Source organism: Balaenoptera ricei, chromosome 16 (assembly GCF_028023285.1).
Source record: "Balaenoptera ricei isolate mBalRic1 chromosome 16, mBalRic1.hap2, whole genome shotgun sequence".
NCBI classification, from domain to species: domain Eukaryota; kingdom Metazoa; phylum Chordata; class Mammalia; order Artiodactyla; family Balaenopteridae; genus Balaenoptera; species Balaenoptera ricei.
This window is the reverse complement of record NC_082654.1, coordinates 62,764,985-62,783,578: the sequence shown is the minus strand read 5'-3', so window position 1 is coordinate 62,783,578 and position 18,594 is coordinate 62,764,985. Positions and strand designations below refer to the sequence as shown.

The window sequence follows — 18,594 nt, the reverse complement described above, 5'->3', positions numbered from 1 at the left end:
TTTTTGAAGTTGTTATAACCTTATTATTTTATATTAATCACTAATTACAGTTTGTATGAGTCAGGGTCCTGGCAGGAAAGAGAAGGCACACTCAGAAAGGGCTCAACTGAAGAAAGTTTAATGGAGGGACTGTTTACAGAGGGCTGGTGAAGCACCCATAGACTAAAAACTGCAGTAAGCCATTATCACCCACGGGTGCAGAAGGACAAAAAGAGGGCGTGAGGTGACTGGAGCCCAGTGAGGGCCAGAGGCGTGAAAAAGGGGCCACCCAGCAAGAGAAACACAGCCTCTGGCAGAACTACAGGGAGGAAAGGAGGGAGTGAGGCAGAAATGCCCCCACCACCTCTCCTCCTGTCTTCTGCCGGGACCTCCCATTGGCCAAACCATCTGGAAGCCAGATGGCAAAGGAGCCCAGGTGAGGCAGTCCACAGAGGACATCCTCCCAGGTAGAGAAGCAGAGAAGAGAGGAGGGCAGCCGAGGGACACAGAATACCAGCACATGGCTAATTTCTTTCTTCCATTTATCTCCTCTGCTTGTGAAGTGCCACATCAACCATTTCTCAATGGTTCTTGAGTGCTGCTTGCTGACTTTCGATTGGCTAAATATTATCTGTGGTCTGACTGGACCAAGCATCAGCCAAAAATGGCCAATCACAGGAGAATATGGAGTGAAATTGTCCTTGCAGTGAAGTCATGCGCTATGAGCTTTATTTTTCACAGCTCAACAAATTCTGCACGTGTAGTAGCCCCAAACCCAATGTCCTTCCTCTCAAAAATGCTGAAAATAGGCATTGCTTCCATTTACATGAACAATGGGTGAAGCTTAAAAGGGTGGGCTGAGTACATCACATTCTTGCTTTTTGTGATCTGGAAGGAGGCCCAGGGTCAGTAAGGCCCTGGCCCAGTCAAAGCTATGGGCTGGAGAACGAAATTGGGCCATTTGTAGAGACGTGGATGGATCTAGAGACTGTCATACAGAGTGAAGTAAGTCAGAAGGAGAAAAACAAATATCGTATATTAACGCATATATGTGGAACCTAGAAAAATGGTACAGATGAACCGGTTTGCAGGACAGAAATAGAGACACAGATGTAGAGAACAAACGTATGGACACCAAGGGGGGAAAGTCGCAGAGGGGGGTGGTGTGATGAATTGGGAGATTGGGATTGACATATATACACTAATATGTATAAAATGGGTAACTAATAAGAACCTGCTGTATAAAAAATAAATAAAATTCAAAAATTCAAAAAAAAAAAAAGCTATTGCCTGGAGGCAGTTACTGGAGTTCATCTCATATGCCAATTATAATCACTAGATCTGTGTGCTAACAAGGATCCTGAGGCTGCATCTGGCCTCAGCAGTGCCATGATTGATTCGTGATGTCATGGACAATAAGAGTGGTGGTACAAGTGCCATCTTGTACCTAAGCAGTTACCTAGCTTGGTTTTGACAGAGCCTCTGTGATTTCCTCTATCAGCCTGTGACTTCCCTCGCTCTCATCCTTCTCCCTTTCCCTCGCCATGTTGGATCACACTGAGTAAGTGCAGCCTAGGAATACATCCAGCTGGCTCCACCTCAAACCCTCTAGCCAGCTGACCAAGGAACCTGATCATGCTGTTCTCCATAGGCCACCACCCACGTGTACGTGACCATCGTGGACGAGAACGATAACGCGCCCGTGTTCCAGCAGCCCCACTACGAGATCTTACTGGATGAGGGCCCGGACACAATCAATGCCAGCCTCGTCACCATCCAGGCACTAGACCTGGATGAGGGGCCCAACGGCACAGTTACCTATGCCATCGTTGCAGGCAACATCATCGACACCTTTCGCATCAACAGGCACACGGTCAGCGGCTGGTGGCGGGGTCCAGAAAGAGGGTCAGCTGGCTAAAGGGATGGGAGGGGAGCTCAGTGACACCATGGGGGTGGGAGCAGAGCAGAGATGGAGTCCGGGAGGAAACTGGGGGGGCAGCCAGTACGGGAGGATGAAATGGTTGGGTGGGGCCCGGTTTAGAGGACAGCAGGGGATCCCTGTTATGGCCAGGATGTTAGGGCCTACCTCCCTCCTGGGGTGGTCAGAGGGTGCCCCAGACCCACCACCTGTTGATCCACCCTCGTCCCCTCTACTTATCCTGCAGGGCGTCATCCGTGCTGCCAAGGAGCTGGACTACGAGATCAGCCATGGCCGCTACACCCTGATCGTCACCGCCACGGACCAGTGTCCCATCTTGTCCCATCGCCTCACCTCTACCACCACGGTGGGTGGGTGGGTAGATGGGACACAGCCCCAACTTGGGGGTGGGGTAGGACAGGTCACAGAAAGGTCCTGTGGGGAGGCGGGGTTTCCAGGAGAAACGCCTAAATCCACGAGCCCTGTCCTGTTCTCAGCAACTCACCCAAACTTGCAGTGTGACTTTGAGGGGGTTACTGAACCTCTCTGTGTGGCTGCAGCTATCAGATAGATGATGACACCTGCTTTCCTCCCCTTCATGGGAAGAGCACAAACTCCAGTCAAACCAACAGGGGTTCATGTCCCTGATCCTCTACTTCCTAACTGTGTGACTCTGGGCAAGTCACTTAACCTCCCTGAGCTTCACTTTCCTCCTCTGTAAAGGGGGGATAATAAAAAACTGTTTCAGGGTGTGGGAGGAGCAAATGAAACCAGAAGAAAGATGACCATAGTACAGTAATAAACAGAAGTTCATAGCATTATTATTGGTAACATTATTATGCCCATAGAGAGACTTTGACAATAACAATAACTTATCCACATGAATAGCTTAAAAAGCCCTCCCACTTCCATTGAACAGTATGATTCTTCCATCATCCTATGAGGCAGGATTATCAGATCTAGTTTACAGATGAACAGGCCTGGCTGGGGTGCAGTCCTGACTAAGTTCACCCATCATCTCAGGTGCTTGTGAACGTGAATGACATCAACGACAATGTGCCCACCTTCCCCAGAGACTACGAGGGACCATTTGATGTCACCGAGGGCCAACCAGGACCCAGAGTGTGGACCTTCCTGGCCCATGACCGGGACTCGGGCCCCAATGGGCAGGTGGAGTACAGCATCGTGGATGGAGACCCTCTGGGTGAGTGGGGCCTGAGCTGGGTGATGGGGGTGGCATGACCCAGTGGGCCTCTCCCCGACCCCACTCAGGAACAGGATGAAAAAGGAGGTCTCAGGGCAATTAGCCCCACCATTGTGTGATGGGGCCTCAGTTTCCCCATCCATAAGATGATGGAAATAATCTTCTCCCAGGAATATGGTGAGAACACTCTGAAATCTGGGAGCAGAGGCCGGTAGCCTTGGAAGGTCACAGACTCCTTTGAGAATCTGATAGAAAACACCCCTGTGTCATACCCAGAGAAAAGGCTCCAGGCAAGAGGAAAGACGAGCATCCTTGCCCCAGACCTTCAGGACCCCCCAGATGCACACATGCAGGGAGCACCCAGATTTCTCTGCACATCTCATCATCCCTTAATAGCCTTCACAGCTACCCCGACTGTTCTCCTCAGTTGAAGAGCAGGGCTTGCCTGGCCAGAGCAATTTCTCAGGATAGTTTTTAGTCACTTTTTTTTTTTTTTTTTAAAGATTTTTTTTTTGATGTGGACCATTTTTAAATTTATTTATTTATTTATTTATGGCTGTGTTGGGTCTTCGTTTCTGTGCGAGGGCTTTCTCTAGTTGTGGCAAGCGGGGGCCACTCTTCATTGCGGTGCGCGGGCCTTTCACTATCGCGGCCTCTCTTGTTGCGGAGCACAGGCTCCAGACACGCAGGCTCAGTAATTGTGGCTCACGGGCCCAGCTGCTCTGCGGCATGTGGGATCTTCCCAGACCAGGGCTCAAACCCCTGTCCCCTGCATTGGCAGGCGGATTCTCAACCACTGCGCCACCAGGGAAGCCCAGTTTTTAGTCACTTTTGTAGAGTAGGAATCCCAAAGTCAAGGCCTACTGGGGCCATGCAGGGAGCACACATGGGAGAAAAGGTCTGGGCAAGAGAATAGGGAGTAGTGGGGACTGCAGCAGCCACAGCTCCGCTCTTGCCGATTGTGGGCATGTTGAAATGCAGGCCCCGGGGTTGGGGCGGGGGAGCCCTTCCCATTTTTAAAAGAAATGCTGGAAATCCAAATCTTTGTGAAACATCCTGATTTTTAATTGAGCCCTCAATAAGTATGTATTGAACATGTTTGCTGACCACATTCCAAATGCTGAGGATACAGAATGGTAAAAAACAGATACAAATCCCTGCCCTTATAGAACATATGTTCCAGTTGGAAGATACAGGCCATGAACATAACTGGTTAAGCAGACAACTTAGTCTATTGGGAGGTGCTAAGTGCTATGGAGAAATATAAAGCCAGGAGATGGGGAATGCCAGGGTGAAGGCTGCAGTTTTAGAAAGAATGCTCAAGGAAGACCTGTGCAAGGAGGTGACATTTGAGCAAAGACCTGAAGGAGGTGAGGAATGGGTCATGTGGACATCCAGGGAAGAGCATGACAGACGGAGCAGCAAGTGCAAAGGCCCTGAGGTTGGAGTGTGCCTGGCTTGTTCACAGAGGAGCAAAGCGGCCCAGTGACTGGCATGAAGCCAGGCGAGGGGAAGAGTAAGAAGAGATGAGATCAGAGAGGTAATAGAGACAGATGTTGGGTCTTGTAGGCCGTTATGAGGACTTGGCTTTTTCTCAGAGTAACATGGGAACCGTAGGAGAGCTTTGAGCACAGGAGGGATGTGATTTGACTTAGATTTCAACAGGTGCACTCCATTTCCTGAGGTCAGACCAGACCATAGAGGTTAGGGAATGCCTGGTAGGAGCCTGTTGCAGTCACTGGGGCTAGAGATGGTGTAGCTGGAACCAGGGAAGCGGCACTGGAGATCGTGAGAGTTCTGGTATATTCCATAGATGGCCAACAGGACGTGCTGACTGATTGGATGTGAGATGTAAGCGAAAGTCAAGGATGACACCAAGGTTTTGGCCTGAGCAACCGTGCTGTTAGCAGATGGGAAGACTGCAGCAGGAGCAGGAAAGGTGGGGCGGTGGGGAGGAGGGTGAGGTTAGGTTTGCGATGTCAGATAGGCCTTGGATGTACAAGCCAGGAGTTCAGGAGAGAGGTCTGCAGTGGAGAGGGGTATTTGGGAGTAGTCACCCCAGAGATATTTGAAGGCATGAGATGAGAGGAGCACACTGACACAGCAGGCAGAGGAGAGGTTATAGAACCTGGGATGAATTTTCAATTAAGAGGTTAAAAACACAAACCCACTTCTGTAGGGCCAGGCTTGGAGCCCCTGCTGTCCAGAGCTTGCAGTGGGTCACTCTGTTCTGACATGTCACCCTTTCATGTCCCAAAAGTCCTTTCGTTGGCCAGGCACTGTGCCTTCCTGCTCTGCAACCAGCAGAGCATGGGCCTTTCTCCTGTGCTCTTGTCACACACACACAGCGGTGGTATCATTTCATGGGAGTCCTGCTCCTGTTCAGGAGGATGCCAAAGTCTGCTTTGACAGGTGGGCGCTGGGTGGGCAGCTGAGCCCCTCCCAGGAAGGGAACCTCTCTGCGCCCACCTCCAGGGTTCAGGGCTCACACTCATGCCCAGCAAACTGCAGACTGCTCCCTGCCACGGGCCTTTGCAGTCCTGAGCAGAACCTGCCAGGTTAAGTGCACACAGGATCGGGGCCAGCCTAGGAACTTGGGGCCTCATAGAGGCAGGCAGAGAGGCAGGCCCCTGGGGGAGTGAGAGGGGCCAGGAGTTTCCCCAGGTGGACCCGGCCTGGGGCTCCCTCCCCCTGGAAAGGAAGAGTAGACATTCACAGCCCAAAGGTAACTTGGGGATCATGGAGCACTGCCCCCACTCCAGAGGAGATAAGCAGAGGCTGGGCGGGGTGAGGGGGATGACCTAGTGCTGTGCCGGAGTGGCTCGCCCGGGTCACGACCTCCACTCCCCACCTCTCTCCTCACCTCCGGGTTCACTGACACCATGTTGGTAATTTGAAAAACTGACAAACACTATAAATCAGGGCTGTTTTCCTGGAAAGCCAGTTTAGCGACACCACGGGTGAAAGGATGTACTCCAAGCCACCCGGCTTCAAGGTCACCTTCCCACCACTGAAGCCTGAACCTGGAGGGGGCTCCTGCTGGTGGGAAGACATCAGGGCTGCCTGGGCTCTTATAAGCCCCACTAAGCTGCAAGGAGACACGTGGTCAAAGAACAGTTGGGAGGACTTCCCTGGTGGCGCAGTGGTTAGGAATCCGCCTGCCAATGCAGGGAACACGGGTTCGAGCCCTGGTCCAGGAAGATCCCACATGCCACAGAGCAACTAAGCCCGTGCACCACAACTACTGAGCCTGTGCTCTAGAGCTCACATGCCACAACTACTGAAGCCCGCGCGCCTAGAGCCCATGCTCCGCAACAGGAAAAACCACTGCAATGAGAAGCCCACGCACCGCAAGGAAGAGTAGCCCCCGCTCAATACAACTAGAGAAAGCCCGCGCACAGCAGTGAAGACCCAACGCAGCCAAAAAAAAAAAAAGAACGGTTGGGAAACAGGCCATGTCACTTGCGCCTCTCCCCCTCTATCCCGGCCTTCTCAGAAACTCCAGCGGCCCTTTCTGGTCAGGTCCACTCATTGGACCCCTTTCTTACATCCTCATCTTCCGTGTAAGCCCCCAGCTCCTTCACAGGGCTGCCTGGGCTCCCTTTCAGGATGCCCCTAATGATACAAAGAGCTGCCGTGGGTCCAGCATACACAAGGTGAACTGGGCCTTATCCAGCACCAGCACAACCCTGCTATGGTACCTCTTTATTAGCCCATTTTTCAGATGAGAACATCAAGGTGAGATTTAATCACATGCCCAAGGGCACATAGGAGTGAAGTCAGCATTGCAGACCGGGATATGACTGATGGGAAGCCTCTGCTTTTAACCCTCTATCTCCAGAAGGAGTGGAAGGTTGGGGGTTTCAGGCCCCGGGGCAAGCTGCTGAGGAGGGCATTTTGCCGTTTGGGGGCCTTTGACCTGCCTACCTCCCCCACTGAGCTGACCTTGTGGGGGTCTAGCCTGGGCCCAGCCCCCAGCACCTCAGGCCTACTCCTGTGAGCCTTCGGAACCTCTTCCCTTCCATCAACGGGGTGGTTCGCTTCGGAGAGAAGGCAGCTGGCCACCTGCTTGCATGTGGCCAGGGGCTGAGACAGGGCTGGGAAACCCCTAGAAAGGGAATCCCCTGTTCTTTGGAGACCTTGGATTATCAGCCTCAGGAAATCCTGCTTCAAGTGGCTTCCGCCCCTCTAAGCAGGGTGTAGCCCATAGGACTGCTGGGAGCGGAAGGGCTGGTGGGAAATCCCAGCTGCAGGTGGGCTGCGGAGGGGCTGTTTTGGTAAATCAGAGCAGTAGGAGCTGGGGGCAGGGAGTTGTGAGGTAGGATGTGCAGGCAGAAGGGGCAGGGAGTTGTGAGGTAGGTAGAAGCAGGCAGGGAAAATCGTTGGGGAGCTCGGGCCTCTGTCCTTGCCGCACCCTTGCGTGCTGTGTGTCTGTGAGCGAGTCATTGCCCCACTCTAAGCCTTTTCCCCCAGATGTCAAAAGGGAAAGTGAAGGAAGTAACTTTCTCACTCTTCCCAGTTCCTGGGGGAGTGCATAGAGATGATCCCCTCTTCCTCACACTCTCCCCTCCTCCCTCATTCATCTTCCCTCACTTTCCTCAGCCCCCTGAGCACTCCTATCCAACTGGGACCCCACTCGCTCCCCTGTCATCCTGCCCCTCTGCTCTTCTCCTCCACCCCCTCCCTGTTCTTATCCCTCCCACCCTGGTCAGCTCTGAGTGCTAAGTCCCATGGATGTAGTGAGCTGAGATGCAGAGCCCTAGGTTCGAGTCTGGGTTCTATTGTTTACTTGCTATGGGGGCTCTAACAAGTCATCACCCTTCTTTCCCGTTTCATTTTCCAAAGGACACGGGATGGTCTCTGAGGTCTCTTCCAGTTCAGAGCCTGAGAATCTGAGGTTCTTGCTCTAGACATCCTCGGACATCTGGCCCCTCAGCCAGGCCAAGACAAGGATTGAAGCCAAAGGGCCAGCTGAGGGTCCTCAGCAACCTCAAAGAAAGGAAATTAGGGCCAACTAGGGGCCAAGGGATGGCCATAGACCTGGAGAGCCCTGGCTGCGCTCCATGTGGCTCCATACCAGGGCTGAATGGAAGGCAGTTGGGGGCTTCCCTGTCCTCAATCCCTCCCACTCCGTCCTGCCCCAGTGCCTCACCACTAGCAAGGAGTCCCTTTGGGGTTAGCTTTGCCCTTCCGCAATATCCTGTTTTACAAGATGTGGTATCTGGAAAGGATCGTACCTGGCAAAGCTTCCGACACCTTTGTTAATTGATTTCAGATCAATAGTGGTGACAAAGAGAGTGCTTGTGTAGAAAGGGAGCCCTCACTTTCTCAACATAACTGTCTTACCCAAGGTGGGTCCCTGGCCTGGCATCTCAGGCCTATCAGGGCATGAGTGGGCCCCTGCCCGCTTGTACCCCTAGGAGTTATCTGTTCTCCTGCCTCCTGCACTTCCCAGCCCTTGGCAGGTCCCATGAGGGTCTGAAGCAGGGGGTGCTGGAGGGCCCACGCCCCAGCTGTCCCTGACCATGGTGAGTAAGGCTCACTAGAGGAAGCAGGGAAAGGCCTGGGCCCTCCACCACTCTTGGCCATTCTCAGCTAACCCTGGCTTCTCCTGGGTGACACCCAGGGGAGTTTTTGATCTCTCCCGTGGAAGGGGTGCTGCGGGTCCGGAAGGATGTGGAGCTGGACCGGGAGACCAGTGCTTTCTACAACCTGACCATCTGTGCTCGAGACAGGGGGGTGCCCCCGCTCAGCTCCACGGTGAGTCTGGGGGCCCCATTCCACTGGCTACACCTCCCTGCCCCCTGAACTCTCCATAGAGACTCCTATAAACGCTGCCACCTTCGTGCCCATAGCAGCCTCAGGCTGCTCCGGAGCCAGTCCCGGCCCTCAGGGCCCCTACCAGACCTGCGAGTGCCTCGTGAGGCTCACCCGTGGAGGCTGGACCTGGGGCCTGGCAGCCACGGCCACACGGAGCTCCCTGGGGAGGCTGTGCTGTCAGCCAGGCCTCTGCACCTGTCACTCTGCCATTTCCATCCCGCCCCTGCCTCTATTTTTCCTGCTTCCCTCTTATCCTCGTTTTCATCCTCTTGCCTTTTTTGTTATCATTTTCTTGGGCTTCCTCTTTCCTCCCCACGACCAGCTGCACCTTTCCTTCCTCTGTTACCACCGCTTTGCTATCCCACTCCACCTGCCTCCTTGCCTCTTCCTCGGCCGCCATGTCCACCATCCCGTTCTCTGCCTCCCCTCTCTCCTCCATCTCCCCCGCGCCCCCTTTTCTCCTGGTCCTTCTCCTTCACTTCCTCCTCTTCCCTGATGTGCCCCAGATGCTGGTGGGGATCCGGGTGCTGGACATCAACGACAACGACCCCGTGCTGCTGAACCTACCCATGAACGTCACCATCAGTGAGAACATCCCCGTCTCCAGCTTCGTCGCCCGTATCCTGGCCAGCGACGCTGACAGCGGGTGCAACGCCCTCCTCACCTTCAACATCACTGCAGGCAACCGAGAGCGGGCCTTCTCCATCAATGCCACAGTAAGGCTGGGTCTGACCCCAGGGAAGCCCCCAGGATTTTTCCTAAAAAACAGGACCCTGCCCTAGGGGCTTTTCTACTCTGCTGTCTGGGCTTCTGTTGGTTCCACTTCCTCCTCAAGTCTCTACCCTCCACTGGGGTGTGGGGTCTCCGTGAGAAGCATGGAATCTTGGATTCCTAGGTGAGCCACTTCTGGGGTCCCTGTCACCCCAAGGCTTGTCATGTGCAGGGATGGGACCAGAGCTTCGGTACCACTTGGTTTGTACCAAGATGCACCAAGAAGTCCTCTCGTGACCTCTTGGAGTGTTACCGGCTGCTGTCACCATGGGGTCCTCAGAGGGACCATCCCTTTCAGGCAGCAAGACCTGGGCATTGGTGGGTCACTCTTGCTCTGGCAAGGCCCTGCTGACCCATTTTGGCCTTCTAGACCATATCTTTGGTGATTTAGGGAGATCATTCACGGCCATTCCTACAGGCAGAGCAGTTGGGCCTCTGTGGGCCAGAGCCCAAAGTAGGGAGCAGGTCATTGCTCAGCTCACCAGCCTCTACATCCCAGACAGGGATCGTCACTGTGAACCGGCCCCTGGACCGCGAGCGGATCCCGGAATACAAGCTGACCATTTCCGTGAAGGACAACCCAGAGAATCCACGCATAGCCAGGAGGGTAAGGCTGGGGGGCATAGTGGGGAGCAGGGCTGGTGCTGGATGTACCCGGGCGGCATGGCCCGGGGGTTAGATGCACAGGTTTTGGAGTAAGCAAGTGCTGGGTTCAAATCCCACTTCTGTCTGTCAGTGGGTGTGTGGCTCTGGCAAGTCATTGTCTCTCAGCCTCCACTTCCTCTTCTGCCAAATGGAGACACACCTTCCCCAGAATCGTGGAGAGGACTTGAAGGAGCCAATATCTGTCAAGTCCTCGGCACAGTGCCTGGCATATGGCAAACACTCAGTAAATACCAGCCATCATCTTTTCTCCCCAAATCACTGATACTTGGGCACACACGACAGTGGTGTCAGGGGTGGCAGTGGGGGGACACATGTACACAAGCATGTACTCTGGGGTTCTGAAGGGGTTGCGTTTTCCAGGTGGCTTTTCCCTGAAAAGCCAAAAAGTTGGCTCTCTTTACTAAGAGGAAGTGGGTATTGCAAAGCAAACAGTCCATTTGGGGGTAGGAATCAGCCCTCTTCCCAGCCCATGAGGTGAGCCTAGGTCTGGCTCATCTCAGCTCTGCTTCTGACTAGTTGCATGGCTCAGCCCTTTCTGGGCCTCAGTTTCTGCATCTGTACAGGCCGAGGAGACTTCAGGCTGGAGGTGCAGGCCACTGGCGTCTCTCATCCTGTGCTTCTCCCCTTCCTTCCTTCTTTCACGTCCTCCCTCCTCCTTTTCTCTCCCTCTGTCACTCCCCCTCCTCTGCCTGTCCTTTAGGAGGGCCTGGGTTATCCTGGAAAGTAGCAGCATTGGGTGGTGGGAATCCAGAAGCTTGGAGGCTGGTCGCCACTCTGCTGCTAACTTACCGTGTGGCTGTGAATAGTCACCCCCCTCTCTGGGCCTTGGGTCCCCCACCTCTGCAATGGAGAAGCATCCGGGGCACTGGGAGGTTCTAAGAGATAGGATAACTGTGCTTTTGGAAAGGTATGAAGTGCAGCACTGGGTGGAAGTTTGGATGAACTCTGACCAGGGGACCAGGCCAGCCAGGAGGGTCTGGAAACTGAGACTCACCTTCCTGGCTACAGTCCTTCCTTACCATGAGATGGAACATGATTGAGTACCATTTACCTCCCTTCTCCTGTGAACTTCACAACATCTCTGTGAGGGACTTAAGATCCCCATTTGTCAGATTGGAAAACTGGGGCCCAGATAGAGGGAAAGATTTGCCCAAGGCCACCCTGTGAGCTGCTAGCACAGCAGAGGCTTGAACCACAGGTCTCCGGACCCGTGGCGGGGGCTTTTCTATCATCTACCTCTCTGCCGTGACCCCGCCCTCCTTCCAAGTCCCCCTCCCACTGGAGCGCTTTGCTAGAGCATGGCCCACAGCCTGCACCCGCCCCCCCATCGTGTCTCCCACAGGACTTTGACTTGCTGCTGGTCTTTCTCGCGGATGAGAACGACAACCACCCCCTCTTTACTGAGAGCACCTACCAGGCGGAGGTGATGGAGAACTCTCCTGCTGGTAGGTGCTGGGCCCACCTGGGGACCCCTGCTGCTGCCAGGCACCACCTGGGCCCCAGATGCCCGAGGACCTCCCTTGTGCCTGGTGGGGGCCCAGCTGAGGCCTGGCTGAACACAGACCTGGCAAGTGCAGAAGGGTGTGGAGGGGAGAAAGGGGCACAGCTCCGAAGGGCTGGTGGGCCAGGGCTGCCAGGCCTCTTAGGGGCCACCAAAGAGGCCACAGGTCTGGTTGGATGTGGTCTTTGGTCCCCAAGGCTGTCTGAGCACAGCCCCACTGCCCCTCCTCGAGGGGCATTAAGGTGTAAGGACTACCCAGGAGGGGAGTAAGCCTACTACTCCCTGCTCCCTCCACTCCAGGAGCATAGGGCACCCTAGAGGCTTCTGAAAGCTCAGGGAGCATCTGTAATCACAGGTGGGGGGCCGGGGCCCCGCATAGGTCAGTGTGGCCCTTTCCCCACACGCATGCACTGACCAGCGTCACCCCCCTTCAAAGGGACAGAATCTCCTCTTCACTGTCTCCCCAGGGGGGTCCCCTCACTCCTCCTCCAGCCTCCCCCATGGCTTGGATTCTAAGTCAGAAAGGGATGAGCTGAGATACTCCTCGTCTCTGGCTGGGTGTCTCCCCTGAAGGAATTTGAATCTTAAAACTGCCTGTGTATATGCTCACATGTGTGCCAATGCACGTCCATGTAAGGCATATGTGTGGGCTTACACATGTGCACAGACACACACAGGCACATGGGTGCCTGCACAGTGCACTCCGTGTGCAAATATGCCCACCTGCAGAGGCAGACAAGTGCACAACCTGGGGACTCCCAGGCCTGCAAGTGCTACAGTGTGAGTGCTCGTGGCCGTGTGAACGTGGAGTCCTGCACACGCATATGGGTTCCTAGCCATGTATAGTCGGACAGCTGTTAGAGCATTGTGGACACACGTGCATGGACAGACTGGGCTGGGGGTGCATACCTAGACAGGGCCCCCACATAGGGAGGGGACGTCAGGGAGCCCCCAGACCCTCCCTCGGAGTGGCCAGCCTCAAAGGCTGCTGGGAAGGCAGGCGTGCTCCGGGCGGGCCGGAGGGGCTTGCTCACCACTGTTGTGTTTTCTCCCCAGCAGGGCTTTGAGGCCGCTCCCCAGGCATCTGCGTCAGTCTGCCAAGGCTGCCGCAGCCCGGCCCAGGGTCTCCCACCCCGTCCACCTCACCTCCCTCCCTCCCTCTCATCCATCCATCGTCAGCCATGGCTCACCGGGACTGGGGGGGGAGGGGGAGGGGCGGGCGGGGGGCCAGGTCGGCCCTGCAGTGACCCCTCTCCCCCGGCCCAGGGACCCCCCTGACGGTGCTCAATGGGCCCATCCTGGCCCTGGATGCAGACCTGGATGTCTACGCCGTGGTGACCTACCAGCTGCTGGGTGCCCAGAGCGGGCTCTTTGATATTGACAACAGCACCGGTGAGGCCTCTGCGCCACCCCAGCTCTCCCACCCTGGCTCCGAGTCCTCCTGCTGGGGTGACCCCGCTGCTAGATCTAGGCTCTCATTTCTCAGTGCTGAATCCAGGCTCTCCATAGAGACCCCATTCCTCACAGTCCCCATCTTACAGCTGGATTAGGCCACCTGGGGGCCGGGTAGGAGGAACCAGGAAGACACTTGGGGTCAACAGAAGGGACCTGCTGGTGCATAAACTCTGAGGCTCGGCAGAGAGCCCCCCCAAACCCACTCCCCCATCTCCCCTTCCCCAGCCTGGAGGATGGGGCTCCTAGTCTGCCAGAAGAAGCCAACGGTCTGTCCTCAAACCAGACCCAAATCTCCCCAGAGACTGTGTTACATCAATCTGGTCCTGGCCGATTTAGTGGCAGGTGACAAGGAGGGATATACTAGCACCTCTCTCAACAGAGCTGGCCAGTCCTCCAGCCTGGGTCATTCATCCCAGGTGGGACTCGGGAGAATTGCAGAGGGCACCTGGGGAAGGGACAATCACGGAACACTGGCACCTACGGGACTTCCTTAAACAGTGGTTGTTGAGCCTTTGGGGAAGAGAGTCATTGGGTTGCTTTCTCTGCTCCTCTTTCACATCTGTCCCCTCCCTGTTGGTTCTCACCTGGTCTCCCACTGCATCTCTTTTCCTTTGTATCTCCCTGGCTGGTGGCGCTGGGTGCCAGGCGTGGTGACAGTGAGGTCAGGTGTCCCCATTGACCGGGAGGCCTTCTCACCCGCTGTCCTGGAGCTACTGCTGCTGGCTGAGGACATTGGGCTGCTCAACGGCACAGCCGACCTGCTCGTCACCGTCCTGGATGACAATGACAACTGGCCCACCTTTAGCCCTGCCGCCCTCACTGTCCACCTGCTGGAGAACTGCCCACCAGGTACGCAGGGGCAGGCCCCAGGCCCCAGCCCCCAGGCAGGAGCTGGCTGGTGGTCTGTGGGCATTGGAGGCAGAAGTCACGTCCAGCAGGGAGAAGGATGGGCAGCAGGGTGGGTGGAGAGGGAGTCAGGAGACCCAAGTGCCCCTCACCTCCCTTCTGGGACCCACAGCGTCTTGTCTACAAAATGAGATTATTAAGGTATGTTCCGTCCATGTTCCTGGATGGAAAGACTGACTGTTTTAAAATCAAAATAGGATTAACATGATTCCCATCAAAATCAAACATGATTGGGGAGATAAATTTGATTCTAATGGTCATCTGGAAGAAAAAGGACATTTTGAAAAATAAGTATAGTAAAGCCAGATTTGTCTTACCAGATATTTATAACATATTACCAAACTACAGTATTTAAAACCACGTGATATGAACACAAGACTCTGGGACAAAGTAGCCCAGCAACAGATACCAGTAAATTATAAGGAATGTAATATGCGATAAAGGAAACAATGAAACCAATAGTGAAAACTATTTCGTGTGCAAAACATGTCTTCTTATTTAGTCTAGATTCTCACCCCATATCAGACACCAAAAAGAAACCCAAAGACATCCTAAAGGAACTGTAGAAGAGTATAAAACGTTAAAAAATAAAAGAAGACACTTCGGGTGAATATTTATCTGATTTCGGGATAAGAAGGTTCTAGGCATATAAGAAACAGAAGAATGTCAAAAAGGAAAAATACTAAATTTTGGTGCATATGAATTTTAAACTTCTTTACATCATATAATTATAACCAGTATCGAAAGGCAAACAACAAACTGAAAAAAAAAAGATATTTGTCACAAGTTATCATAATTATATAATTTATATAAATTGACAAAAATGGGCAAAGGACAAAGGCCGACACTTTGCAGAAGAGAAGGTGCAACTAATCATTAAATTATTAAAAACTCTTCGGTCTCATAAATAATCAAAGAATGTAAAATAAAATAGGATACCATTTTCCTAGAAAATTGCAAACATGCAAAAGGCATAAAAGATAGATGCTTATTTACAAAATCAAAATAGACTCACAGACTTTGAAATCAAATTTATGGTTACCAAAGGGGAAAAGGGGGGGTGGGGAGGGATAAATTAGGAGTTTGGGATTAACAGATGCACACCGCTATGTAAAATAGACAAACAACAAGGACCTATATTCAATATCCTGTAATAACCTATAATGTAAAAGAATCTGAAAAACAATATATATATGTATATGTATACGTATCTCGATATATATATCTGAATCACTTTGCTGTACACCTGAAACTAACACAACATTGTAAATCAACTATACTTCAATTAAAAATAAATTTAAAAATAAAGTAGGCTTTATATACAACAATGAAAACAAAGATAGATGCTGGCAAGGCTATGGTGGGAAGAGGGCCTTGTGAACCACCAAGAAAAGTAGCTCGGTGTGATGTTTTTAGAAGAAGCCGCTGTGCTCAGCTGCTCCCCATTCCCACCCCCGCAGGATTCTCAGTCCTTCAGGTCACAGCCACAGATGAGGACAGTGGCCTCAATGCGGAGCTCATCTACCGAATAGAAGCTGGGGCTCAGGACCGCTTCATCATCCACCCAGTCACTGGTGTCATACGCGTCAGCAATGCCACCATTGACAGGGAAGAGCAGGAATCCTATAGGCTGACAGTGGTGGCCACAGACCGGGGCACCATCCCTCTCTCGGGCACAGCCATCATCACTATCCTTATTGATGACATCAATGATTCCCGCCCTGAGTTCCTCAACCCCATCCAGACGGTGAGCGTGCTGGAGTCAGCTGAGCCAGGCACAGTCATTGCCAACGTCACCGCCATCGACCGTGACCTCAACCCTAAGCTGGAGTACCACATCATCGACATCGTGGCCAAGGATGACACTGACCGCCTGGTGCCCGACCAGGAGGACGCCTTTGCCGTGAATATCAACACAGGTACAAGGGCCTGCTCCCCTCCAGCCCTCCTCCTGACTCCCTGCCCCAGTCTCCTGGCTCTCTGCTTTCTCCCTTACCCTCCTTCTCTCTGTTCTCTCACTCTGTTCCTCCCTTTCCCTCAGCTGCTCCTTCCTCCTCTTGTTTCCCCACTATTGACACCACATCCTTCCCTCTCTTTGCCATCTCTCCCCTGGCTCTTTCCCTCTCTCCCTTCTCTTCTTCCTTCTCCCTTGACCAGCTCCCTCTCTGTCTGATTCTCTTACTCTACCAGTGTTATATGAGAGTGCCCATGTCACCACACTCTTGACAGCATTAGATATTACACAGTTTTCATGTTTGTAATTTCATAGGTAAATGGCACCTTGTTTTAATATGCATTTCTTTAATAACCGGGTGGTTGAACACTTTCTTCGTATATATCCGGGCCATTTAAGTTGTCTCTAAGTTTCATATATATGTATTTAATATAGAAAAATATATATAATATATATACACACACATACGCATTTCTATATTACATATGTGTGTGTGTGTATACCCTTAATGATTTTCTTACACTATCACAAAACAAAGGGAACTGTGGCTTATCTTTCATGATTTATGCAGCTTATTATAATCTTGATGGTTTTACCATTCTTCCAAAAGTTCAGTGTTTTTGCTCCTTTGGGGAGTTAAGGAAGGGACATGGGACAAACTTACAGGTGTCCTTCTTGAAAGGCCCCGAGGAGTGACAGAAAAACTAACATGGCTATGACAAAACGCTAAAAATCATTGTTATTCAGAGAAGTGCGTAGTAAAACATCAGTGAGATATTGGTTTTGCATATGTGATTAGCAGACATTAGGATGCTGGACAGTATTGAGTATTGGTGACAATGTGGGGACATCCTATGCTGCTCTAGGAATTTTGACTAATTTCACATCTAGACAGCAATCCAACACAAAGTACACTCATACCCCATGACCCAGCAATTCTGTTCCTGGGTGTATGTCCCAAGGAAATTCTCAGGTCGATAATGGGACTCTCTGAGGATGTTCACTGCAGTGTTATTGGTGACAGGAGCTTGGAGGCAACCAAGGCATCCATCCCTGGGATGTTGGAGAGTAAAATGTGGTGGGTGCACATCATGGGATACCAGGAAGCTGTTAGAAGCAACAGATGAGACGCACACAGAGAAACATGGGTAGACCTTAAAAACAAGTACTTACTGAAAAGAATAAGAAATAGAATGAGTTATATATACCAGAATCCCATTGCATACATGTAAAATACATACACAAAAACAATACATGATTTTCGGGAACACCTTCAAATAAAAAATACACTTTAATACATTGCCCAAGGGGAGGAGAGAAGGGGAGAGGAGTATGAGAATAAAAGGGAATAGATACATACATAAAACAAGAACAGTGCCAGTGACCATAGTGTGCAGTGAACCAGAGAGTATGATTAACTCAGTATGCCTCTGAGGAAAAAGGAAAAAGGAAGACAGGAAAACCATGAGTCACTAGGAGGAATTAGCTCAGTCATGTGTCAGGTTAGCAAAATTCCTGCTTCAGTGGTTTCTCAGGACCATGGAGAGCTGCTCCATGACCCAGCCCAACTTTATGCTGTACTGTTGCCCATTTTTTTTCTGTCCTCCCTCCGACTGACTCTCTTCTCTTCTATTTTCCTTTCCAGTGTCTTCTCTGCCCCTCTTCCTCATGCTCTCCCCCTCCCTTGCTCACCTCTCTCTCCTTTCTTCCTGCCAGAGCCTCAGCCCTCTGAGTGCTCCTCTCCAACTGGGTTCCCACTTGCTCCGCTGGCTTCCTGTCCCTCTGCCTCTTCCCGTCCACCCCATCCCTCCCAAACCTCCAGCCCTGGTCAGCTCTGAGCCCTTCCATCCCCCATGCCCTACTCTGCTCCATCCCCTCTGCACCCTGAACTAACTGATGTTGACCCTCTTCTCTCTTCCTCACGGCTGGCAGGCCCACAGGTTTGAGCTCTGTTTCTCTGTCGCCTCCCACCTCATCTCTTCTCTGCTTCACCCCATCGCCTTCCTCCATACGCACCGCACCCCTACCACCCTTCCCACCCTGTGGGGCCTGGGCCAAGGCCGTGGCCCAGCCTTTGCAGACTGAATGCAGCCACCCTCTCCCCATCCTCGCTCCCCAGCCTCGGGGACGGGGAGCGAGAGTAGGAAGAGGAGGAGGAGGAGGAGGAGGAGGAGGAGGCGGCGGCCCAGGGTAAGTGACTGCCCCCTGGCTGGGGCCCCGAGGAGGACAGAAGCTCAGCAGAGGGATCTGCCAAGGGGGACGGGAATCCCAGACACCCCAACGCCTGAGAGGGAGCTGGGAAAAGAGAGAGAGAAGGTTTCACCCTAGGATGAGGCCAATGGGAGGAAGAGCCACCAGGCCCTCAAACTGGCAGGAAGAAGAGAGGTCCCAACAGAGCCAGGCCTGAGATGGGCAAAACT

The 18,594-nt window shown here is 52.8% G+C and overlaps 1 protein-coding gene across 1 annotated transcript in view; it reads left to right on the top strand.

Moving 5' to 3' along the window:
• CDH23 (cadherin related 23) overlaps window positions 1-18,594 on the top strand; it is a 452,031-nt gene that overhangs the window by 416,328 nt on the left and 17,109 nt on the right. The window contains exons 39-48 of the mRNA XM_059900605.1: window positions 1,631-1,852; window positions 2,145-2,264; window positions 2,921-3,101; window positions 8,728-8,861; window positions 9,428-9,637; window positions 10,192-10,299; window positions 11,701-11,803; window positions 13,126-13,251; window positions 13,960-14,163; window positions 15,681-16,139. Of these exons, the coding sequence (XP_059756588.1) occupies window positions 1,631-1,852; window positions 2,145-2,264; window positions 2,921-3,101; window positions 8,728-8,861; window positions 9,428-9,637; window positions 10,192-10,299; window positions 11,701-11,803; window positions 13,126-13,251; window positions 13,960-14,163; window positions 15,681-16,139 (1,867 nt within the window). The remainder of the gene's footprint in view (window positions 1-1,630; window positions 1,853-2,144; window positions 2,265-2,920; window positions 3,102-8,727; window positions 8,862-9,427; window positions 9,638-10,191; window positions 10,300-11,700; window positions 11,804-13,125; window positions 13,252-13,959; window positions 14,164-15,680; window positions 16,140-18,594) is intronic.